This window comes from Scyliorhinus canicula, chromosome 3, assembly GCF_902713615.1.
Source record: "Scyliorhinus canicula chromosome 3, sScyCan1.1, whole genome shotgun sequence".
NCBI lineage: Eukaryota > Metazoa > Chordata > Chondrichthyes > Carcharhiniformes > Scyliorhinidae > Scyliorhinus > Scyliorhinus canicula.
The window spans coordinates 4,495,335-4,522,013 of record NC_052148.1 but is presented as its reverse complement, the minus strand read 5'-3'; the positions used below and the strand labels follow the sequence as shown (position 1 = coordinate 4,522,013).

The 26,679-nt window shown below is 49.1% G+C and overlaps 1 protein-coding gene across 1 annotated transcript in view; it reads right to left on the bottom strand.

The window, feature by feature from the left end:
* Window positions 1–502: 502 nt before the first annotated feature.
* LOC119963597 (disintegrin and metalloproteinase domain-containing protein 12-like) overlaps window positions 503–26,679 on the bottom strand; it is a 604,211-nt gene continuing 578,034 nt past the window's right edge. Inside the window, exon 19 of the mRNA XM_038792928.1 lies at window positions 503–628. Within this exon, the coding sequence (XP_038648856.1) occupies window positions 503–628 (126 nt within the window). The remainder of the gene's footprint in view (window positions 629–26,679) is intronic.

The following is a 26,679-nucleotide window of genomic DNA, read 5'->3' as shown; positions in this document are numbered from 1 at the left end:
CTCCCTCTGCGACTCCCACTTCCCCTCTCCTCCCCACTCTCTCTGTTACTCCCAATTCCTCTCTTCTCCCCACTCTCTCTGCTACTCCCACTTTCACTCTCCTCCTCACACACTCTGCTACTCCCACTTCCCCTCTCCTCCCTACTCCCTCTGCGACTCCCACCTCCCCTCTCCTCCCCACTCTCTCTGGTACTCCCAATTCCTCTCTTCTCCCCACTCTCTCTGCTACTCCCACTTCCCCTCTCCTCCCCACTCTCTCTGCTGCTCCCACTTCCCCTCTCCCCCCCCCCCACTCTCTCTGCTACCCACCTCCCATTTCCCCTCCTCACTCTGAGGAACTCCTGAGGTCTACGACACCTTCGGTGAGGGTAAGGTTTCGAAGGCGGGGCCTTTATGAATAACTCCAACCCATGCAGGAATATTAACTGGTGCTTCTGTCCTCTCACTGCACCATGAACCAGCTGTCTACCCAATTGAGCTTCACCCACCCATGAATAACAGCTCAGAAATAACTGGAATGATTACCTTTGACCGGACCACTATCAATGCTGCCTCCTGGTCCTTTTGAAGAGCAAAATGGAGGAGCCCATCCCTTATCACAGTGACAGTTGTCTTTACTGTTACAAACCTGAAACAAAATACACAACATGTAAAATTATTTTAACATTCAGAAATAAAAGTTATATGAAAGGCAATAGTAATGAATTCCTTTTGGAATAATCTCTGGCTGGGCCCGCATTCATTGCTTCCCTTCAGTTTTGTTCAGTTTTATGAATAGTAATCGGGCCTTTTCGATATGAAAACAAACAGAGCTTAAAGGAACACAATATTGTTGCTTAGCAACCAAGAGCTACCCTGGAGCAGAAATTACTTTGAGTTAGTTGTAAGGTATTGCCGGGAGAATGCGTACACGACAAGGGAACTGCAGAAAGCAAACTTCCAAAAGAACAAAATAAAATCCCCAAAAAACGAGTGGAGACAAAATGAATGCCTCAAGAAAACAGTTGCATGACAGGAACAAACAGCACAAGAAGTTAAAGTAAAAAGAAAATGGGACTGCTGCGTGAACCAGGTTCAAAGTCAGTTGGGTAAGAATCCAGACTTCCGAGGTAAATCAAAAGTTTGGTGACATCTTAATCCAAACAGTGAATCAATGGTGTTCTGTTGGCACAGCTGGGGACTGGATAGATTGTGTGGAAGCTTGAACACACATGGCAATCCAAAGCAGAAGAATAGCGAAAGGAGAGATTGAAATCCTGGAAGTAGCTCCTTGGTGGAGGCATCTGATAGAAAGTTTTAAGATAAAATCAAATAGCTGCGGATGCTAGAATCTGAAACAGAAAGAGAATATACTAAACAATCTCAGCAGATCTGACAGCATCTGTGAATAGAGAAAGGAGCCAACACTTCAGGTCCTTAACTCCCTTCAATCTCCACAGATACTGTCAGACCCTCTGAGATTGTCCAGTAGTTTCTGTTTTGGTTCTGTGAGAGACAGATTTGTTTGGGAGACAATTCCAATGTGTGGTTTTTGCAGAATGAAATTTGGGCACCCTGGTGGGGAAGTCAGAGTTCTGTAGTTGGATTACAGTGTGACGGACATCTGGGGGAATTGACGTGAAATGCACAGAAGCTGTTTTGGGTGGTATCTGTCACTTGGTTTCAGAGTGCGCTGTGTCTGACTACATTTCATCTGCTGGGTTACATGAACTGTGCATCCACTGAGCACATTAGGTGAGAAGATATATATTGTAATTTGCATGATGCTTACAAATCTATGCACACCTGTAAACATATAGGTCTGGTGAAGCTAATCTTTTCCTAGTTACAAAACATTTGTTCTTTTCTGAAAGGTTAAAGGGCAGTCCTGCGACTCTGCTCATCCACGTCTCTTGACAAAGAAAATAAAAGTTACAACAGTCAAGCCTGTATTCAGCTCTAGGAGCTGGCTGTCCAGCAGTAACATCAGCTGGCAATGTAACAGCAGTTAACAGGCAAGCACATTGTCATACAATTTACAGTGCAGAAGGAGGCCATTCGGCCCATCGAGTCTGCACCAGCTCTTGGAAAGAGCAACCTTCACAAGGTCAACACCTCCACCCAATCCCCATAACCCAGTAACCCCACCCAACACGAAGGGCAATTTTCGACACTAAGGGCAATTTATCATGGCCAATCCACCTAACCTGCACATCTTTGGACTGTGTGAGGAAACCAGAGCACCCGGAGGAAACCCACGCACACACGGGGAGGATGTGCAGACTCCGCACAGACAGTGACCCAAGCCGGAATCGAACCTGGGACCCTGGAGCTGTGAAATAATTGTGCTATCCACAATGCTACCATGCTGCCCATTGGAGCCACATATAGATCAGACCAGCTAAGGATAGCAGACCAGGTAAGGATAGCAGACCAGGTAAGGACAGCCGACCAGGTAAGGAAGCAGATGACCAGGTAAGGGATGCAGACCAGGTAAGGACAACCGACCAGGTAAGGAAGCAGACCAGGTAAGGAAAGCAGACCAGGTAAGGACAGCAGACCAGGTAAGGACAGCAGACCAGGTAAGGACAGCAGACCAGGTAAGGAAGCAGACCAGGTAAGCAGAGCCGGCCAGGTAAGGACAGCAGACCAGGTAAGGACAGCAGACCAGGTAAGGACAGCAGACCAGGTAAGGAAGCAGACCAGGTAAGGAGAGCCGGCCACGTAAGGACAGCAGACCAGGTAAGGACAGCAGACCAGGTAAGGACAGCAGACCAGGTAAGGACAGCCGACCAGGTAAGGACAGCAAACCAGGTAAGGAAGCAGACCAGGTAAGGACAGTCGACCAGGTAAGGATAGCAGACCAGGTAAGGACAGCCGACCAGGTAAGGACAGCAGACCAGGTAAGGAAACAGACCAGGTAAGGACAGCAAACCAGGTAAGGACAGCAGACCAGGTAAGGACAGCAGAACAGGTAAGGACAGCAGACCAGGTTAGGACAGCCGACCAGGTAAGGACAGAAAACTAGGTAAGGACAGCAGACCAGGTAAGGAAGCAGACCAGGTAAGGACAGCAGACCAGGTAAGGAAGCAGACCAGGTAAGGACAGCCGACTAGGTAAGGAGCAGGCCAGGTAAGGATAGCAGACCAGGTAAGGATAGCAGACCAGGTAAGGACAGCAGACCAGGTAAGGAAGCAGACCAGGTAAGGACAGCCGACCAGGTAAGGACAGCAAACCAGGTAAGGAAGCAGACCAGGTAAGGACAGCAGACCAAGTAAGGAAGCAGACCAGGTAAGGACAGCAGACCAGGTAACGACAGCAGACCAGGTTAGGACAGCCGACCACGTAAGGACAGAAAACCAGGTAAGGACAGCAGACCAGGTAAGGAAGCAGACCAGGTAAGGACAGCAGACCAGGTAAGGACAGCCGACTATGTAAGGAAGCAGACCAGGTAAGGATAGCAGACCAGGTAAGGACAGTCGACCAGGTAAGGACAGCAGACCAGGTAAGGAAGCAGACCAGGTAAGGACAGCTGACCAGGTAAGGAAGCCGACCAGGTAAGGAAAGCAGACCAGGTAATGACAGATGACCAGGTAAGGAAGCAGACCAGGTAAGGATAGCAGACCAGGTAAGGACAGCAGACCAGGTAAGGAAGCAGACCAGGTAAGGACAGCCGACCAGGTAAGGAAGCAGACCAGGTAAGGAAAGCAGACCAGGTAAGGAAGCAGACCAAGTAAGGAAAGCAGACCAGGTAAGGGTAGCCGACCAGGTAAGGAAGCAGAACAGGTAAGGATAGCCGACCAGGTAAGGAAGCAGAACAGGTAAGGATAGCTGACCAGGTAAGGACAGCAGACCAGGTAAGGACAGCCGACCAGGTAAGGACAGCAGACCAGGTAAGGACAGCCGACCAGGTAAGGAAGCAGACCAGGTAAGGGATGCAGACCAGGTAAGGACAGCAGACCAGGTAAGGACAGCAGATCAGGTAAGGACAGCAGACCAGGTAAGGACAGCTGACCAGGTAAGGACAGCCGGCCAGGTAAGGACAGCTGACCAGGGAAGGAAAGCAAACCAGGTAAGGACAGCAGACCAGGTAAGGATAGCAGACCAGGTAAGGACAGCCGGCCAGGTAAGGACAGCTGACCAGGGAAGGAAAGCAGACCAGGTAAGGACAGCTGACCAGGTAAGGACAGCCGGCCAGGTAAGGACAGCTGACCAGGGAAGGAAAGCAGACCAGGTAAGGATAGCAGAACAGGTAAGGATAGCCAACCAGGTACGGAAGCAGACCAGTTAAGGATAGCAGACCAGGTAAGGACAGCCGACCAAGTAAGGACAGCAGTCCAGGTAAGGAAGCAGACCAGGTAAGGACAGCAAACCAGGTAAGGACACCAAACCAGGAAAGGAAGCACACCAGGTAAGGACAGTCGACCAGGTAAGGACAGCCGACTAGGTAAGGACAGCAGACCAGGTAAGGACAGCAGACCAGGTAAGGACAGCAGACCAGGTAAGGACAGCAGACCAGGTAAGGAGAGCAGACCAGGTAAGGAGAGCAGACCAGGTAAGGATAGCAGACCAGGTAAGGATAGCAGACCAGGTAAGGACAGCCGACCAGATAAGGGCAGCCGACCAGGTAAGGATAGCCGACCAGGTAAGGACTGCAGACCAGGTAAGGACAGCCGACCAGGTAAGGAAGCAGACCAGGTAAGGACAGCAAACCAGGTAAGGACAGCCGACCAGGTAAGGAAGCAGACCAGGTAAGGACAGCAAACCAGGTAAGGACACCAAACCAGGTAAGGACAGCAGACCAGGTAAGGAAGCACACCAGGTAAGGACAGCCGACCAGGTAAGGACAGCAGACCAGGTAAGGAAGCACACCAGGTAAGGACAGCCGACCAGGTAAGGACAGCCGACTAGGTAAGGACAGCAGACCAGGTAAGGACAGCCGACTAGGTAAGGATAGCAGACCAGGTAAGGAAGCAGACCAGGTAAGGAGAGCCGACCAGGTAAGCACAGCCGACCAGGTAAGGACAGCCGACCAGGTAAGGACAGCCAACCAGGTAAGGACAGTAGACCAGGTAAGGACAGCCAACCAGGTAAGGACAGCCAACCAGGTAAGGACAGCAGACCAGGTAAGGATAGCCGACCAGGTAAGGAAGCAGACCAGGTAAGGACAGCAGACCAGGTAAGGACAGCCAACCAGGTAAGGACAGTAGACCAGGTAAGGACAGCCAACCAGGTAAGGACAGCCGACCAGGTAAGGACAGCAGACCAGGTAAGGATAGCCGACCAGGTAAGGAAGCAGACCAGGTAAGGACAGCAGACCAGGTAAGGACAGCAGACCAGGTAAGGACAGCAGACCAGGTAAGGAAGCAGACCAGGTAAGGACAGCAGACCAGGTAAGGACAGCCGACCAGGTAAGGACAGCCGACCAGGTAAGGACAGCAGACCAGGTAAGGAAGCCGACCAGGTAAGGAAGCAGACCAGGTAAGGATAGCAGACCAGGTAAGGACAGCAGACCAGGTAAGGAAGCAGACCAGGTAAGGACAGCAGACCAGGTAAGGACAGCAGACCAGGTAAGGACAGCAGACCAGGTATGGATAGCAGACCAGGTAAGGACAGCAGACCAGGTAAGGACAGCCGACCAGGTAAGGACAGCCGACCAGGTAAGGACAGCCGACCAGGTAAGGACAGCCGACCAGGTAAGGAAGCAGACCAGGTAAGGACAGCCGACCAGGTAAGGACAGCCGACCAGGTAAGGACAGCAGACCAGGTAAGGAAGCCGACCAGGTAAGGATAGCAGACCAGGTAAGGAAGCACACCAGGTAAGGATAGCAGACCAGGTAAGGATAGCAGACCAGGTAAGGAAGCAGACCAGGTAAGGATAGCAGGCCAGGTAAGGATAGCAGACCAGGTAAGGACAGCAGACCAGGTAAGGAAGCCGACCAGGTAAGGAAGCAGACCAGGTAAGGGCAGCCGACCAGGTAAGGACAGAAAACCAGGTACGGGCAGCAGATTTCCTTCCCTAACGGGCAGGACTGTACCTGATGGGTTTTTAATAACATTATTCGACATTTAATTCCAGATTTTTACTGAGTTGAAATGTCACCGTGGTGGGATATGAAGCCAGGAACCCAGAGCATTCCCCCTGACAATACCACTCCGCCACCTCCTGCTAAATCACTCTGCCCATCTCTGTTTGAATGCAAGTGGATGGTAGAAAGAACCCTTCAGTGGACATTAATTACCCATTGAAGGGCCTGAACTGACAATGGGTCAGTTTGACCGTTAATGAGTCTTTGTGCCTTGTTCCTAATCAGAGCAAAAGGGGAGAAGGTGGTGGAGATCCCTCCGAACACCCAATTAAAGTGCCCCACCCACCTCTAAACTCACCTTGGGGAAAGGCATTAAATTCCACCACAATGCCATGCAGGACCAGGGGTCATCCTGTGGAGTATATATTAATTCCAGAGCAATATCTATTGGGACAATATCACCGTTCCTTCACTCTGTTTGGTGAAATTCTCTAACTCCTTTCCGAACAGCATTGTGGATGTACCTAGACAATATGGGCTGCAGCAGTTCAAAAAGGCATTCAACATCACCCTGTTAAGGGCAATTAAGTGTGGGCAACAAATGTTAGCAGAGTTAACGAAATCCATTTCAATGACCATTCCTCAAACATTCACTGACTCCTGTTCACTTTCACTTTGATTATGAAGCGGCCGAGACCAATCTGCAATTGAATCATACATTTCATACAATGGTTACAGTAACAAAAGTCATTCTGCCTGTTCCATCGAGTCCAATTCTCTGCAGGAGACGTTCACCTCATCTCACATTCTCCCTGAACCCACCACCCGATCCTTCCCTGTCGTTCTCCAAACTGTTCTTTGCAGATAATGATCCAATTCTCTTTTCAAGGCCTCAGCTGAATCTGCCTGAACCACATTCAGGCAATGCCCTCAGATCGTAACAAGTCGCTCCGTAAAAAATATTTTCTTCACAGGATCACAGAAAGGTTCCAGTACAGAAGCCGGCTATTTGGCTGTGTTGGCTGCACGGTTTCGCTAAATGGGAAATTCATGTCACGCTGCGAGAGTTCTGTTATCTTTAACCCCGGAAATTCAGCAGTATCATAAGAGCTTCATCACCGACCTAAACAGCAATTGGGTCGAAAGATCATTCGCCTTTCTCCTGGAAGTTTCTAAACTAAGCAAAAGAATCTGAGGAAGAAATATGCAATATGCATATTTATAATGGACTTGAGATTCCTAAAACGTCCCTACATCAAAACACAGAAGCTTCTAATGATGTATTCCGGAATATTTGTTTGTAGTTTGTATAGCTTACACAATGAGATTGCAACCAGTTTGAAAAGTACCACAACACTTTATATCAGAGAATCACAGAATGGTTACAGTGCAGAAGGTAGCTATTTGACTTGTCAAGCCTGCACTGACTCTCGGAAGCTCACTCCCCTGCCTTATAACCTTTATCTTGTACAAATTCGTCTTTTCAGCAAATAATTCAATCCCTTTCTGAAGATCTCGATCAATCCTGCCTCCTCCACCCCTCAGGAACATCGTTAAACACTATGGGGGAAAATACATTTCCTCACATCCCTTTTAGTCCTTTTACCAAAGCCACTGTGTTGTGCCCGGCACAGATTGGGGTAAACTGGGTGAATCTGCGTGGAATATTCTGCGATTGATCCAGCCCGCTCATGGTGGCAACTTCGGGACCTCACCCAAAAATGGAAAGAAGGTCATTAACCCTCATTTGCATTCATTTCAATCTCATTGGCGAGGTTGACGTCGAATGCAGCGGCCTCCCAGGAATTAGCCGACTTCCCAGCGAGTTGCCACGTGAACGTCACTGAGTATTCCTTTTCAAAAGCGGCAAGTTGGGACTGACAAGGGGAAGTGAGGAGCTGAATAGTTCTTTCCATTTACCCACATGCAGCTCAAGGACACGGAGCTGCTGCCCAGTGCCCGTGGGGTGCGGTGGTGTGGTGGAGGGGTCCTTCAAATGGGTATGGGGTTGTTCAGGGGGCTGGAGGTTGGGGCACACACCTGGGCCAGGGGGGTGCATTGCGTCTGTGAGGCCTTCAAGCCATTTTAAAATATTGTGGGGACCATAACCGGGACCATCACAGCTGCAGCCCGACTTTCCAACCAAACTCTCTCGGTCACAGCCCGGCTGTGGCTTCTCTCCTGAAAGTCAATTTCACCGTGAGCAGCCTCCAGCTTCACAGCTGAAGGCTATTTCAAAGGAGGGGTTAGTCTTGTTAGTTGTGGGAGCACATCATGCTGCTGAACTCTAATGTTCCTCCTCGAAGGCACAGGTACTCTGTCTGAGAGGATGATTAGTGGATGTTCTGTAACCTCTCAGACCTGAACATGGGCCTGAATTCTCAGAACATTATCACCATGGAGATAGCTGCCAACAACCAAACACCAAAGAGCAGGGCTTCGTCACTGAGGCCCTCTAATGGCCACAGGATAAGTGTCTGGATGGGGAGAGGGCAGCTGAACACGAGCTCCCAAAGTTGCTGGGAGAGGTCTAAGGATTCTTGATCACCCGGGGGTGAGTTCCGAGAGAGGTTTGCCAACACAACTGGCTCACTGGATGGGACTCTGAGAAAAGGCGGACAGTCCTGGTCAAGGTGAGGGAGGCCTGGAGGATTTCAGAGTCCCAGTATGGAAGCCCCAACTGCCTGTTAGTCTCCCTCCTTCTCCAATTTCTTCCAGATACAAAGATGTTTGCTGGTGTGGATCCCGCAGAGACTGCCCATGTTCTGCTGCTGGCAGCAAAGGTGAGCAGACGCCAATGATGGCAATGCAGGCTGGAGGCTACACCACATGTGCAGGGGACCACAACACACCCTGAAGACCCCGCTGCGCTAATGGGAGGCCAGAACGGGAGGCCAATCACAGGCCACGGTGTACAGGAGTCTTTGGTCCTTCACAAGCTCACGCACAGCATATGCCACAGAAGACTGCAACTCAACTGAGGGGCAGTGTGGCACCTGTGCCATGTCCTTGCAGACATGGTACCCTGTGGAGGAAGAGGATACCGCCTCTTGGTGACCGTGAAAGTCAGTGCCGCCCTAAACCACTATACCATCAGGACATTCCAGAGTTCACTGTGGCATTTTCCAATCTTCAGCCCAGGTGCACCCGGGAGGCGACAGATGTTCTGTATGCCCGGGCATCAGAATATGTGACGTTCGACCTGGGCAAGGCCCGGCAAGATGCCTGGACTGCAGGATTTGATGCCAACGCGGGCGATGAGCGAAGGCTTGTATGTCACATCGGGACATCAGGGAATGTCCAATAATAACAGGAAGGGTTCCACTCCCTGAATGTTCAGATCCCGTGCAACCTCCATCTGAGAATCATGCATGTTAACCAGGGACTGTGCATGACAGCTGCATCCTGGGGCACTCAGAGATGTGCTGTGTCTTCGAGGGCCACCCCAGGAGACCAGAATGGCTCTTGGGGGTCAAGGGGTACTCGCTGAAGACATGGCTGATGATGCCATTGCGGAAGTATGAGACCGGGCCAGAGGTCCAATACATTGAGGCCCACAAATCTCCTCACAGCCTTCATTCCTCCGAGGAATAAAACAGCTCCACCTTCTCCAATCTATCCACATCGATTTATCTCTGCAATCACTTTCTTCCACAGAATGGCACAGAACAATGGATGCAGAGGTCCAGAAGGGGCTACCTTACACTAGTCCAACATTATTATCATAGAATTTACAGTGCAGAAGGAGGCCATTTGGCCCATCGAGTATGCACCGGCCCTTGGAAAGAGCACCCTACCCACGGTCAACACCTCCACCCTATTCCCATAACCCAGTAACCCCACCCAACACTAAGGGCAATTTTGGACACTAAGGGCAATTTATCATGGCCAATCCACCTAACCCGCACATCTTTGGACTGTGGGAGGAAACCGGAGCACCCGGAGGAAACCCACGCACACACGGGGAGGATGTGCAGACTCCGCACAGACAGTGACCCAAGCCGGAATCGAACCTGGGACCCTGGAGCTGTGAAGCAATTGTGCTATCCACAATGCTACCGTGCTGCCCCGGTGACCTGCTTATTCTTGTAATCAATGCCGTGTTGAATAAAGAAAGATAAGACACACTGAGGGCGGCAGGTGAGTGGAGGGGGGGTGGGGGGGGGGGGGGGGGGTGCAGAGGGCAGGGTAGATTTCCGGCACCCATTTACAGGGGGCAGGATTGATGGTGGAACTTGGAAATCCCCCAGGAATTCCAAAATACGCTTTACTCCGGCATGATTTCAAATCGTGAATGTCTACAACCCTGCCAAAAACCTGAGCAGGCATGCACGCCTATCCCACCCCCCATTAGACTGTCCATTTATGTCAGCGTGACCTGGAAAGGAGATCCTGCCTGGGCAGTTCTGATGAGAGCATCACTCCAGGGGGAGGATCATGCCCAAGTACTGCTCCCTAGCACTGTTTCCTGGCACTGCCCAGGAACTGAGCCTTGTACTACACAGTAACTGACCCTTATACTGCCCAGGAACTGACCCTGGCAATGTCCCCTGGCACTGCCCAGGAACTGTCCCCTGGCACTGCCCAGGAACTGACCCTGGCACTGCCCAGGAACTGTCCCCTGGCACTGCCCAGGAACTGTCCCCTGGCACTGCCCAGGAACTGACTGTGACTGTCCAGGAACTGGTCCAGGCACTGTCCAGAAACTGACCATGGTGCTGACCCTGGTACTTCTCAGGAACTGACCCTGGCACTCTCCAAGTCTATTCAGCCTCTTTACATAACTAACACCCTCCAGACCAGACAACACCCTGGTCAACCTCCTCTTCACCCTCTCCAAAGCCTCCACATCCTTCTGGTAGTGTGGTGACCAGAATTGTGCGCAATATTCCGAATGTGGCCTTACCAAGGTTCTGTACAACTGCAGCATGACTTGCCAGTTTTATACTCTGCGGGACGTATCACAGCAACAAAAAAGAAGCAAAAAGAGGACTGTGATAAACAAACCAATCCTCTGTCTGAACTTCGAGAAGGTGACTTTGTACGAATTCAGAATCCAGAAGGAGGATGGCAAAACATTGCAAAAGTTCTGAAACAAGTCACACCAGGCAATAATAATAATAATACTCTTTACTGTCACAAGTGGGCTGACATTAACATTGCAATGAAGTCACTGTGAAAAGCCCCTAGTCACCACACTCTGGCGCCTGTTCGGGTACACTGAGGGAGAATTCAGAATGTCCAATTCACCTAACAGCACGTCTTTCAGGACTTGTGGGAGGAAACCGGAGCATCCGGAGGAAACCAACGCAGACACAGGGAGAACGTGCAGAATCCGCACAGACAGTGACTCAAGCCGGGAATTGAACCTGGGAACCTGGGACCCCGGAGATGTGAAGCAATGGTGTTAACCACTGTGCTACTGTGCTGTCATACTTAGTCAAAAGAGAACAGGGATTGCTGTTCAGGAGAAACAGATAAGCATTTCTGCACATCAAGCCTAAAGTTTAACCTCAGCTGCCTTTCTAAATCCTTACTTCGCACAGACACAGCAAGATGTGATTACTGTATAATGAAACATTTGCTCATCTCAGTGACGTAACAGTTATTTACAAATTAATGTATAGGATTATAGCGAGTTTATGATAACTACTAGCTAATAGTCAGAGTCACACCTGAAATGTAATGGTTGAATTTCACGCACAATGTTGTAATAATTTTTTTTTCCAAAGAAAGGGGGATGTGGTATTATCATAACTGTCAGAACTGCAAGGGTTAATGAAGTGTTGAGAGTAGCCAATAGAGGGAGCTACAGTTACAGCTGTATGAGGCAGTGATGCTGTGCCTTGAGGGAGAGGTGTGTGCAGGAGTTAGTTAGAGAGTCAGAAGTACAGATAGTGTAAGTGAGAGCAGGTTATATTTTAAACCAGTAATGAGATTAGCTTAGATGTTATTAATCAATTGCGTATTCTTTAGGAGTACTTGTTAAATCCAAGTTAGTAGTGTTAATAAATTTATAGCTTTAAGTCAAAGATATTTTGTGAACATAACAACAACCACCCTGAAATATGCAACACAAAGAACACCACAAATCCCTGTTACTGTTTTATATTCCTCGATCAGATCCCCTCTCATCCTTCAAAACTCCAGCGAGTATAAGTCCAAACTGTCCAATCTCGCCTCACTCATCAACACCTTGGTCCCTGGAATCAATCTGGTGAGCCTCCTCGGAACGGCCTCCAACGTCACCACATCCTTCCTCAAACAAAGGAGACCAAAACTGGACACAATACTCCAGATGTGGTCTCACCAACATCGACTTCAATTGCAACGATACTTTTCTCACTTTTATACACCAGTCCTTTTGCAATAAAAACTAACATTTCCATTTGCCTGTCTTATAACAATTCGTACCTACAGGGGCTGGTTTAGCACAGTGGGCTAAACAGCTGGCTTGTAACGCAGAAGAAGGCCAGCAGCGCGGGTTCAATTCCCGTACCAGCCTCCCCGAACAGTGGCAACTCGGGGATTTTCACAGTAACTTCATTCAAGCCCACTCGTGACAATAAGCGATTATTATTATTATGATTATCACATAGACTTTCTGTGATTCATGAACAAAGACACCCAGATCCCTTGGCCCAGACGTAATTTGAATCTGCTTTCCATTTAGATACTAATTTACCTGACTATTTTTTAGGCCAAAATGGATAACGTTACCCTTAAATCCACATTAAACTCCATCTGCCAAATTTTGGCCCAATCTCCTAGCCTGTCTGTATCCATCTGTATCTCCTCTTCACTGCCTGCTTTCCCACCTATTTTAGTATCATCTGAAGATTTTACTTTTATACTCTATCCTTGCTTTTCACAGTAACTTCATAAGCGATTTTCATTTCATTTTCATTTCATTTCATTTCATTAACTGCAGTTTTTAAAAAAAATAATCTTTATTGTCACAAGGGTGTGCAGAGGAGATTCACAATGTTAATTCCAGCGTTTGGGGGGATTGGATTACGAGGAGAGGTTGAGTAGACTGGGACTGTACTTGTTGGGATTTAGAAGGATGCGGGGTGGGGGGCATCTTATAGCATCTTATAGAAACATCTAAAATTATGAAGGGAATAGATAGGATAGATGCGGGCAGGTTGTTTCCACTGGTGGGTGAAAGCAGAACTAGGGGGCATAGGCTCAAAATAAGGGGAAGTAGGACTGAGTTTAGGAGGAACTTCTTCACCCAAAGGGTTGTGAATCTATGGAATTCCTTACCCAGTGAAGCAGTTGAGGCTCCTTCATTAAATATTTTCAAGATAAAGATATATAGTTTTTTGAAGAATAAAGGGATTAAGGGTTATGGTGTTCGGGCCGGAAAGTGGAGCTGAGTCCACAAAAGATCAGCCATGATCTCATTGAATGGCGGAGCAGGCTCGAGGGGCCAGATGGCCTACTCCTGCTCCTAGTTCTTATATTCTTATATTCTAAGTAGGCTTACATTGACACTGCAATGAAGTTACTGTGAAAAGTTCCTCGTCGCCACATTCTGGCACCTGTTCGGGTACACAGAGGGGGAATTCAGAATATCCAATTCACCTGACAGCACGTCTTTCGGGACTTGTGGGAGGAAACCGGAGCACCCGGAAGAAACCCACGCAGACACGGGGGGAATGTGCAGACTCCCCACAGAATCAAACTGAGAATCAAACCTTAGACGATGGAACTGTTTTGCTGCTGTCAGTGTCAGTTTATCAAGAAAAGCTCTGCACGGTAGCATTGTGGATAGCACAATCGCTTCACAGCTCCAGGGTCCCAGGTTCGATTCCCGGCTTGGGTCACTGTCTGTGCGGAGTCTGCACATCCTCCCCGTATGTGCTTGGGTTTCCTCCGGGTGCTCCGGTTTCCTCCCACAGTCCAAAGATGTGCAGGTTAGGTGGATTGGGCATGCTAAATTGCCCCTTAGTGTCCAAAATTGCCCTTAGTGTTGGGTGGGGTTACTGGGATATGGGGATAGGGTGGAGGTGTTGACCTTGGTTAGGGTGCTCATTCCAAGAGCCGGTGCAGACTCGATGGGCTGAATGGCCTCCTTCTGCACTGTAAATTCAATGATCTATGAACCCCCGAAGGGGCCTCACGGTAGCATGGTGGTTAGCATCAATGCTTCACAGCTCCAGGGTCCCAGGTTCGATTCCCGGCTGGGTCACTGTCTGTGTGGAGTCTGCACGTCCTCCCTGTGTGTGCGTGGGTTTCCTCCGGGTGCTCCGGTTTCCTCCCACAGTCCAAAGATGTGTGGGTTAGGTGGATTGGCCATGCTAAATTGCCCGTAGTGTAAGGTTAATGGGGGGATTGTTGGGTTACGGGTATGTGGGTTTAAGTAGGGTGATCATTGCTCGGCACAACATCGAGGGCCAAAGGGCCTGTTCTGTGCTGTACTGTTCTATAGTGTTGAAAAAGCTACAGTGGAGAAGTGCTTTGATTGAGGGGCCATATTGATGTAACAGACGGCAGATTTGCACAGAGGAAAAATAAATGATCCAGCACTGATGGGAAGAACCTGGCTGGAAAAGGTCAGATTAAACTGACATGAGTTAAATTTCATGACAGTTTCCGAATCAGGCCGACCCGAAATCTTGAACAAACATATTGCTGTCTTCAGCAATGAGCTGAGAAGCATGACGGATATATCAATTAAGGTGAAGATTAAGGAAGAAAATCAGGTAAGATGCTTAAAAGCTACGGCAGTGCAGTATGCAATCGGACCTTAGGTAAAGGCAGAATTAGAATGATCGGTCAGTACACCAGTCCTTGCACCCGTGATAAAAAAGATGGATCTGTATGCATTTGTCGTGAAATTAAAGTCACTATTAATCCTGTACGGTGTGCAGAGCAATACCCTCTACCCCTGATTAATGACCCATTCGCTGGAGGCCAACACTTCAGAAACATACCTTAATGCATATCTTCAAATGAACGTGGATCAAGGTTCAGGATTTACACCAGTTTTTGATGATTGTGACACAGAAAGGGTTATTTTGACATGAAAGTTTACAATTTGTCATCACTTCCGTGGCAGTGTTGCTCCAAGAAGCTGTGGATCAAATCTTAAACTGCATCCAGGCGACAGGGAAGAATGATGAAGAACATCTCCATAACCTAAATGCTACACTCCAGAGATTAGAAGATAATGAATTCAGAGTCCAAAAAGTCAGAAGTGAATTTTTCCAATCTTCAATTAAATATCTGGGTCACGTCATTGACACCAAGGGGCTGCACAGACCACCTTCGAAAGTCAAAGCCATTAGTGAGGCACCCACACCTCAAAATGTCAACCAACTTCGAACTTTCTTAGGCTCACTAAATTACTCCGGAAGGTTTGTCCCTAATCTGGCAACTATTCTAAAACCCTTACACAATGTACTGTGTCGAAGTTAAAAGTGGATCAATGTGAGAGGGTATGCGTGCAAGCTAAAGAGGTGCTACTCGAATCAGCTGTCCTGACGAATTTTGATCCAAATTTACCCTGCACTGTGTATCACCTTATGGGGTTGGGGTGGTGGTTTCCCACATAATCCAGGTGAAGAGAAACGATAGCCTTCACATCGAAGAGCATGAATAAAGCCAAAAACAATTATGTGCATATAGAGAAAAAACACCCAAGAATCATTTCTGGAATAAAACGGTTCTACCAATTCCTGTATGGGAAGAAATTCACTTTATTGATGGACCATGATCCACTCACAATGATTCTCGGACTTCATTCCATCGCTGGCAGTGAGCAGAATGCAGAGGTGGCCATTGCTTTTGTCTGCACACAAATAGGTATCGTCAATCAAGCGTTCCTGAGAATGCAGATGGACTCACCCCACTACCATTCCCAAATAGTTTGTCGATAAGCCGTTTTTGTGGTCACATTTTCTACTTGGAACAAGTAGATGACACTCCTGTAACTGCAGGACAGGTGAAGAAACATACCAGAAATTATCCAATATTGTCAGAAGTCATGGACATGGTGCTTCGAGGTAAGACTTCAGGAGAAAACACTGAGCAAAAGCCATATTCCACCGGAAGACTTCAGCTATCTTGTGCCTCCTCTGGGGAATGAGAGTCACCATTGTACAATTATTAAGCCACTTTGCTATTGTAAGGATGAAGGAGACGGCCAGGAGCAATTTCTGACAGCTGGGGCTAGGGTCTTCTCCCATCAAGGAGAAGATAGGAATGTGTTCATCTTATGCAAAAGTGCAGAACCGTTCGCCATTAGCCCCATTACGCCCATGGGAATGGCCAGAAGAGGACTGGCAATGGATACATGCTGATTACCTGGACCGTTGGAAGGGAGCATGTTTCTCATTGTATTCGATACTCACTCGAAATGGCCTTAAGTTGTCATCATGAAATTAACATCATTGGGGAAAACAATTGAGAGATTGAGTAAAATCTTCAGCAGATTTGGTTGCCCCGAACAACAGGTGAGTGATAATAGAGTGCAGTTCATAATGGGCTGGCAGAACATTTTGTACAGACGATGAAACATTCAGTAAAGGTAAGGGGGTTTTGGAGGCCATTGGAGATCCCCAGGTGATTGCAGGCAGTGCCCAGGCAATCCCCCTAGCACCCGGGCACCTTAACAATGCCACCCTGACACCCCGGCAGTGCCAATTGTTAGGAAGTGATAAAGTTACATTTACAGAGTGCAGTGGTGTGTTAACCAACTCTTGCTACGTAATCAAAATAATTTTTTTTAATAAGCTAATAGGCTGGATTCTCCCTTTTGCAGTCTAAGCCCCCAGGCCCGCCGGAAAACGGGCTGGAAGCACACCGGACCTTTTCCCGAGAAAGTCCGGGGTGATTCTCCATTCTCCATGGGACTAGCACAGCCCCGGCATGCATCCTGCAGCTCTGGCTGCCGGCGGGGCCTGCTGCCCAGGCTTCCCAGCACAGCCCCGCCATGTATCCTGCAGCTCTGGCTGCTGGCGGGGCCTGCTGCCCAGGCTTCCCAGCACAGCCCCGCCATGCATCCTGCAGCTCTGGCTGCCGGCGGGGCCTGCTGCCCAGGCTTCCCAGCACAGCCCCGCCATGCATCCTGCAGCTCTGGCTGCCGACGGGGCCTGCTGCCCAGGCTTCCCAGCACAGCCCCGCCATGCATCCTGCAGCTCTGGCTGCTGGCGGGGCCTGCTGCCCAGGCTTCCCAGCACAGCCCCGCCATGCATCCTGCAGCTCTGGCTGCTGGCGGGGCCTGCTGCCCAGGCTTCCCAGCACAGCCCCGCCATGCATCCTGCAGCTCTGGCTGCTGGCGGGGCCTGCTGCCCAGGCTTCCCAGCACAGCCCCGCCATGCATCCTGCAGCTCTGGCTGCCGGCGGGGCCTGCTGCCCAGGCTTCCCAGCACAGCCCCGCCATGCATCCTGCAGCTCTGGCTGCCAGCGGGGCCTGCTGCCCAGGCTTCCCAGCACAGCCCCGGAATGCATCCTGCAGCTCTGGCTGCCGGCGGGGCCTGCTGCCCAGGCTTCCCAGCACAGCCCCGCCATGCATCCTGCAGCTCTGGCTGCTGGCGGGGCCTGCTGCCCAGGCTTCCCAGGACAGCCCCGCCATGCATCCTGCAGCTCTGGCTGCCGGCGGGGCCTGCTGCCCAGGCTTCCCAGCACAGCCCCGGAATGCATCCTGCAGCTCTGGCTGCCGGCGGGGCCTGCTGCCCAGGCTTCCCACTTCGGCACGGGCAACGCTGACATGGCGGATGGAGACGGTGAGCTGTGCGAAGGAAGGTAGGTCCTCCTCCAATCGCGATGGCCCACCGATCGGTGGCCCCCCCGATCATGAGCCTGCCCATCGCTGAGGCCCCCCCCCCCCAAGAGTCCGGTTCCCCCCGCCCAGGACCGCCACCATGGCCGCGAGTCCGAGCTCCCAGCGGCTGGTACCAGATTAGAACCACGCCGGCGGGACTCGCCAGAGTTCGGCCCATCGAGCGCCGGACAATCGGGGGCTTTCTCAGCGGCCTCCCACCCACCGCATGCTCGGACAATCCCGGCCAATCAGTTTATTGTTTATTGAAAAAAGTCTGGTGAAAGTCGCTTTTATTCTTGGTATTGGTCATGAAGGTGAACAATTGGCCATTTGGTGATGAAATTGAACTTGTAACTTAATGATATGCCCTACGTAGTAGAGTTAAATAATACACACACTTATCCCAATTCATATCTTGGATTACATTGAAGTATTGTTTTCAAGGGGAGGCAGGGGCGGGGTGGGATTGTTACTGGATTAGTATTACAGAGACCCAGAGTAAGATCTGCCCACCCAGGTTTAAATTCCACCATTGCAGCTGGTGAAATTTGAAAGCAACACAAATCGGTGCGGTTTACATGTAATTTCAGATCCAGAGTAATGTGACTCAGTCTCAAACACCCTCTGAAACGGTGGGCAGTTCGGGATGGGCAACACATGCTGGCACAGTCAACCATGCCCCCATCCGGTAAACAAGCAAACAAAAGGGTATTTGCGAACTACACCTCTAAGAATACTAATGAATCCAGTTAATATTTTTTTAATCTAAATAACCAATAAATCAGCTTATACTTATGCTCCAAAGTGTGAAGCATTCCTTATTTTTGCTGTTTTGCCCTCAGTTTCAGAGGGAGATCAGCGTTTGACCTCTCCCTGCAGGATCTGAGGTCCTTGCAGACTTTTCTCAGTTTGACCACTTGTTCATTATGTTTGCTAAATATAAAGAAAATCTGTTGATTTGAGATTAAGATACCATTGTCTGGCTTAATATGAAGAGCATTTGTTTAATTGAGGATCTTGAGAATCAATATGTTTTTTGTAATGCAGCTGCAAGTGTTATCAGCTTTATGCACAGCTCCCTGTCTGGAAAGGCAGAGCCGGACAAGGCCCCTGTCTGTTTCCAGTGTCTGGGTTTCTCATCAAGACTTTCAGCTGTATTTTATTCCAGTCGAATTGTTAACCCTTTCATAGACTATTTCCTAAGCATACCATTTTTCCCTCCGTCAAACTCTGCTTGAAGGTTGGCAACTCTTCGGAACAGAGGAGAGTATGCCAGACAACAATTGAACCAACATTGTTTGCAGGTTTGATCATAATGTCAAGGTCGGAACTAAGAGAATGGAATACGGCAAGTTCAAAAGTGGAGAGGTTGGAGCAGGTAAGCGGAATAGGGAAACTGAGGCAGCTGACGTTGAGGCAGCAGCTCGCAATTGAAAGATCAAGAGCTTTACCACGACGTGATTCAACCAACCCGTTCCTATCGGCAAAATCGGGATCCTGTCATAGCGTGGTGAGAAACCAATAATTACTACTTAAAACCAATTTCCAAACAATTAACGAGAGCCACCCCATACCCAGCACCTCCTGTATCTAATTGCCTCCCCAGCCACGCTGGCACCAATTAGTACTCCTTTTTATTAACATGAACCTGGCAGAAGGGCTGCTGCGGAGACCTGAGGAGGTGAGTCGCCCTCTTCACTCACTGGCAAACAGCCCGGGGGCACTCGGCTTGCAGCTCCTTTGCTCGGAGAGGGGAGCAACAGGGGAGCCCAAGCCCATGGCTGCCATGGGAGGGTCGAGGTATCAGAGCTGGGGAGAGGGTGTGGGGCTCTGCTGCACGGGGAGGGGGGTGGATCTTGTGTGGGCTTTCCATGTAATCCCCTGGACCGAGTGTACCCATTCCAGGGGCAACCCCAGTCCCTGCCCGTCTTCCCCACTGACCACCAGTAACTCCCACTGACTGTGGAGGGCTCTGACCAATTGGGCTAAGGCTATTGCTAACAGGGAATTGGCAATCTTCACGAATCCCAAGTGGGACCCTATGGATAGGCATGCCATATGGCATGTGGGGCTTACTTCCTGGCATCTCAACATGGAACCGGTGGCCGGCCTAATCTCGCTGACAAGTGTACACCACTGCCCCACTCTGCCGATGATGCCAATCTCACTGCTCCACTCTCCCGATGATGCCAATCTCACTGACAAGTGTACACCACTGCTCCACTCTCCCGATGATGCCAATCTCACTGACAGTGTACCCCACTGCTCCACTCTCCCGATGATGCCAATCTCACTGACAAGTGTACCCCACTGCTCCACTCTGCCGATGATGCCAATCTCACTGACAAGTGTAGACCACTGCTCCACTCTCCCGATGATGCCAATCTCACTGACAAGTGTACACCACTGCTCCACTCTCCCGATGATGCCAATCTCACTGACAAGTGTAGACCACTGCTCCACTCTGCCGATGATGCCAATCTCACTGACAAGTGTACCCCACTGCTCCACTCTGCCGATGATGCCAATCTCACTGACAAGTGTACACCACTGCTCCACTCTGCCGATGATGCCAATCTCACTGACAGTGTACACCACTGCTCCACTCTGCCGATGATGCCAATCTCACTGACAGTGTACCCCACTGCTCCACTCTGCCGATGATGCCAATCTCACTGACAAGTGTAGACCACTGCTCCACTCTCCCGATGATGCCAATCTCGCTGACAAGTGTACCCCACTGCTCCACTCTCCCGATGATGCCAATCTCACCGACAGTGTACCCCACTGCTCCACTCTGCCGATGATGCCAATCTCACTGACAAGTGTAGACCACTGCTCCACTCTCCCGATGATGCCAATCTCACTGACAAGTGTAGACCACTGCTCCACTCTCCCAATGATGCCAATCTCACTGACAAGTGTACACCACTGCTCCACTCTGCCGATGATGCCAATCTCGCTGACAGTGTACACCACTGCCCCACTCTGCCGATGATGCCAATCTCACTGACAAGTGTAGACCACTGCTCCACTCTCCCGATGATGCCAATCTCACTGACAAGTGTAGACCACTGCTCCACTCTCCCAATGATGCCAATCTCACTGACAGTGTACACCACTGCTCCACTCTGCCGATGATGCCAATCTCACTGACAAGTGTACACCACTGCTCCACTCTGCCGATGATGCCAATCTCGCTGACAAGTGTACCCCACTGATCCACTCTGCCGATGATGCCAATCTCGCTGACAGTGTACACCACTGCTCCACTCTGCCGATGATGCCAATCTCGCTGACAAGTGTACCCCACTGATCCACTCTGCCGATGATGCCAATCTCGCTGACAGTGTACACCACTGCCCCACTCTCCCGATGATGCCAATCTCACTGACAAGTGTAGACCACTGCTCCACTCTCCCGATGATGCCAATCTCACTGACAAGTGTACCCCACTGCTCCACTCTGCCGATGATGCCAATCTCACTGACAAGTGTACCCCACTGCTCCACTCTGCCGATGATGCCAATCTCACTGACAAGTGTACCCCACTGCCCCACTCTGCCGATGATGCCAATCTCACTGACAGTGTACCCCACTGCCCCACTCTGCCGATGATGCCATCCCACTCTCCCCACCCTCCAGGCAGCACTGGCTGGCATGTGGCTCACCTTCTGGTACCCTCGGGAACAGCATTTCCCTGCTGGTTTCGACCAATCGGTGCTTCCCTATGCCTGCCGCTCTAAATCCTGGAGCAGGCCGTCTTGGCGCATTGGCTGTGAGCTGAGAGGTGTTGGCTGGGTAAGAGCTGTCTAAGCGCTGCTCCACCTTGTGAGCGGGTGACTGGCGAGTACGGTCCCGGCCAATTGGCAGCAAATCCATGATTTGCAGCGTTACCAATGGGGCCTCCTTCAGTGGACCAAATAACGTTGAATTGCGGTGCCAGCCTGGCCTGGCCAAGCGCCGGGGAGAGCCGGCGGCCGTTCCTGCTCACTACCACACTTGGAACCTTTTTCAGTGAATCTCGCCCAATCATTCCAATTTTCATATCATTGGCAAATTTGGTCATTCATATGTAACAGGAAACGTAATAGTCCAAACACTGACCGTGGAGAACTCCTTTGCAAACTTTCCTCCAACTTGAAAAACATCCATTAGCAACTATTCTCCGTTTCCTATCACTCAGCCAGTCCTGTATCCATGTTTTAATCCCTTTTAATCCACGAGCTGTAACTTTGCTCATAAATGTGCTTTTTAAAAATTAATTTAATGGATGTGAGCATCACTGGTTCAGCCAGAATTTATTACCTTTCGCTAGTTGCCCTTCAGAACAAAGAAACATCCAGCACAGGAACAGGCCCTTCAGCCCTCCAAACCTAACCCAATCATGATACCCGAACCAAAAAAAAACCTTCTGCCCTTACTCAATCCGTAACTCTCTATTTCCTCCCTATTCATGGACCCATCCAGGCGCTTCTTAACTGTTGTTAATGTGCCTTCTTCCACCACATCCTCTGGCAACGCATTCCAGGCACCCACCACTCTCTGCGTGAAAAACTTACCCCATCCATCTCCCTTAAACTTTCCCCCCCTCACCTTGAACCTGTGCCCCAATGTAATTGACACTTCCACCCTTGGAAAAAGCCTCTGACTATCCACCCCGTCTATGTCCCTCATAATTTTGTATACCTCTATCAGGTCACCCCTCAGCCTTCGTCTTTCCAGTGAAAACAATCCTAGTTTATTCAACCTCTCCTTATCGTCAATATCCTCGAGACCAAGCAATCGAGTTTGATTCCCGACTGGGGTCACTGTCTGTTCGGAGTCTGCGCGTTCTCCCTGTGTCTGCGTGGGTTTCCTACGGGTGCTCCGGCTTCCTCCCACAAGCCCCAGAAGAATTGGATAAATTGGACATTCTGAATTCTCCCTCTGTGTACCCGAACAGGCGCCAAAATGTGGCGACTAGGGGCTTTTCGCAGTAACTTCATTGCAGTTTTAATGTAAGCCTACTCGTGACAATAATAAAGATTATTATTATTATATCTTGGTCACAAATAGACATTTAGTGTACAGTGCGGTGTGTATGACCACAGTTTACCTGTTAATTTATATGTATCTTAAATTAACCCAGAATGTTAAAGTATAAAGTAAATATTGTTACCTATTTCATCTTTTCCAACCAATTATTTTTGTTTGTTTAAGTCCAGTAGAATCTTACGGCTTGACTCACTTAGTAAACGTCTTATGTCTCAAGTTTTGTTTACTTTAAACAAAACACATTTGATCCTAACCAGACCTTCCGAATGGGCCTGGCCAGGGGTCGCAACAATTCAAAGCAATGGTTTTCACCAATAAAAGCCGACAGTGGCATTCTTAAACTGGTAAACCTTCGCTGCACTCTCAACAGCAAGAAAATCCTTCCTCAGCGAAGGAGACCAATACTACACACAATGCTGCCTCACCCATGCCCTGTATAATTAAAGCAACACATCCCTGCTCCTGTACGCTAATCCTCTCACAATGACGGCTAACATACCATTTTCCTTCATCACCACCTGCTGCACCTGCAGGGTTGCCATCAGTGACTGGTGTACGAGGACACCCAGGTCTCATTCCCTCTCAATTTATAACCATTCAGATAATCATCTCCATTCCTGTTTTTGCCACCGAAATAGACAACCTCACATTTACCCATTTTATACGGCATCTGCCATTCGTTTGTCCACTCACTCAACTTGTCCAAATCACATTGAAGGATCTCTGCATCCTCCTCACAGCTCACCCTCCCACCTCGCTTTGTGTCACCGGTACATTTGGAGGTATGACAATTTGTTCCCTCACTAAATCATTAATATGTATTGTGAATAGCTGGGGTCCCAGCACTGACCCCTGCGGTACCCCACTTGTCACTGCCTGCCAATTGGAAAGATACCCTTTTATTCCTCCTCTTTGTTTCCTGTCTGCCAACCAGTCTCCTGTCCATCTAAATACTCTACCCCTAATCCCATGCGCTTTAAATTTACACACTGAACTCTCACCCGGGACTATGGCAAAAGTTTTCTGAAAGTCCAAATAAACCACATCCACTGGCTCCCCCTCATCAACTCTACTAGTTGCATCCTCAAAGAATTCTAGTGGATTTGTCAGGCAGGATTTCCCTTAATAAATCCAGGATGACTGTCCGATCCTGCCACTGTTTGCTAAGTGCTCTGTGTGCATTTTTACCACGGCCACAGCACAGAACTCAAAATGGTATCAGGAGTGATGTACAATTGAAGATAACTACGAAGAAGACGGGATGAAATAGACCAAAGAAAGAATAAAATAAAAATTCCTACACCTACCTGGTAAACCACTGGCAACTGACACTCAATGCATGGAAAGACTGCCAAGATCGAGATGGAAGGTTTGAAGGCACCTCACCAGCTTCAGGGGCTGGTTTAGCTCACAAGGCTAAATCCCTGGCTTTTAAAGCAGACCAAGCAGGCCAGCAGCACGGTTCAATTCCCATACCAGCCTCCCCAGACAGGCACTGGAATGTGGCGACTAGGGGCTTTTCACAGTAACTTCATTGAAGCCTACTCGTGACAATAAGTGATTTTCATTTCATTTCATTTCAAGCCACCAGTAATATAAATGAGAATTGGCGTATGTTTAAGCAGCCCTTGGCCTACAGGTGCAGCCCGACAAAAGGTGTATTGCATTGCTGCTCATCGTAGCAGGTCCTGAAGCCATTAAAATTTATAATACCTCCGCGTTCAACAGCGAGCTGGATAGAAAGAACTTTGATGAAGCAATAAAGTATTTTCATCGACATTGCTCCCAGAGGAAAATTGAAACATTTGAGCATTATATATTTTGCACGCGAACCCACAAGTCAGGCAAATCCTTCGATAGTTTTCTTTCTTTATTTTTAAAATTTAGAGTACCCAATTAATTTTTCCAATTAAGGGGCAATTTTAACTTGGCCAATCCACCTGGCCTGCACATTTTTGGGTTGTGGGGGCGAAACCCACGCAAACACGGGGAGAATGTGCAAACTCCACACGGACAGTGGCCCAGAGCCGGGATCGAACCTGGGGCCCCAGCGCTGTGAAGATGCAGTGCTAACCACTGCGCCACCGTGCTGCCCCTGCAATGGTTTTCCAACCAACTTGTGATTGAAGGTGCAGTCATGCAATTTTAATGACTTAAAGTTACCGATGATCCGCGATCAGGTTGTTTTCGGAATTTCATATGACAAGGTTCGCGAGAGGCTATTGAGGGAAGATGAGGTGCAACTAGAAAACACTATCAATATTTGTCATGTACAGCAGATTAGCACGCTCACTCTGAAACATTTTGGCGCCTCTGCGGCAGAAGCCACCAGCGCCATAAGCATAGTGATGCAGTCAAATAAGAAACGTGATCCCTGTGCAGGCGACCATTTTAAGCAACCGACTGGATCCTTAATTTTATCCCAGCGATGCGGCAATCGACATGGGCCACGGCAATGTCCTGCATTTGTGATGGTGTATTTCAAGTGTGGAAGGACAAATCACTTTACTAGGCAATGTTTTTCACATCCAACAGTGGACCAAACAAGACCAGTTAACTTAATTAACGAGATATATATCGAAGACCTGGCAGTTGTTGATATGATTTCGACTGAGGACAATTTGCACAATTTTCAGCCATAGTGATGCTGATGTGAATACCATAGAAGATAGATGGATAATTCCGTTGATGGTTAATGGCACATTAATCAAACGCAATATCAACACAGGAGCGAGTGCCAACTTTATCACTTTGTCAGCTTTAAAAAGTCTGAAAACTAAACCGAAAATAGTTTGTCGATCAGTAAAACTGAAGGACGATAATGGTAATGAGATCACAACGCTAGCAGCAGGTCAGCTCGAAGTAACGGAAAAAGACAGAACTTACATTTTCCATCGTGGAAACAGAGCGCAAATCGCTCATCGGAGTGGACGTACGCTTGGGCTCGTTGAACGGACTTACACTGCAGAAAGCATGGTGCCCTGCCAACGTGCATCTGTAGAATCCATCACAAAGAATTTTCCGGAGATATTTCAAGGCTTTTGCGCTCTGCCTTTTATGTACCGCAACCATTTTAAGGAGAATGCGAAGCCAGTCATACCCGCGCCGAGACGTGTACCAGCTCCATTGAAGGACGAATTGAAGGCCGAGTGAGACAGAATGATGGTTCGAGGAATCATCAAACGGAAAGAGAAACCTGCTGACTGGGTTAACTCTATGGTGTGAGCCATATCTGTAGGTCTATGATATACATGGACCCAAAGAACTTAACCATAAAGTCAAGAGAGAGCACTACCCGATTCCAAAACAAATAACAAAGAAAAGTACAGCACAGGAACAGGCCATTCGGCCCTCCAAGCCTGCATCGACCACGCTGCCCGTCTAAACTAAAACCTTCTACACTTCCGGGGTCCGTATCCCTCTATTCCCATCCTATTCATGTTTTTGTCAAGATGCCCCTTAAACGTCACTATCGTCCCTGCTTCCACCACCTCCTCCGGCAGCGAGTTCCAGGCACCCACTACCCTCTGTAAAAAACTTGCGTCATACATCTCCTCTAAACCCTGTCCCTCGCACCTTAAACCTATGCCCCCTAGTAATTGACCCCTCTACCCTGGGGAAAAGCCTCTGACTATCCACTCTGTCTATGCCCCTCATAATTTTGTAGCCCTCTATCAGGTCGCCCCTCAATCTCTGTCGTTCCAGTGAGAACAAACCGAGTTTATTCAACATCTCCTCATAGCTAATGCCCTCCATACCAGGCAACATCCTGGTAAATCTTTTCTGTACCCTCTCTAAAGCCTCCACATCCTTCTGGTAGTGTGATGACCAGAATTGAACACTATACTCCAAGTGTGGCCG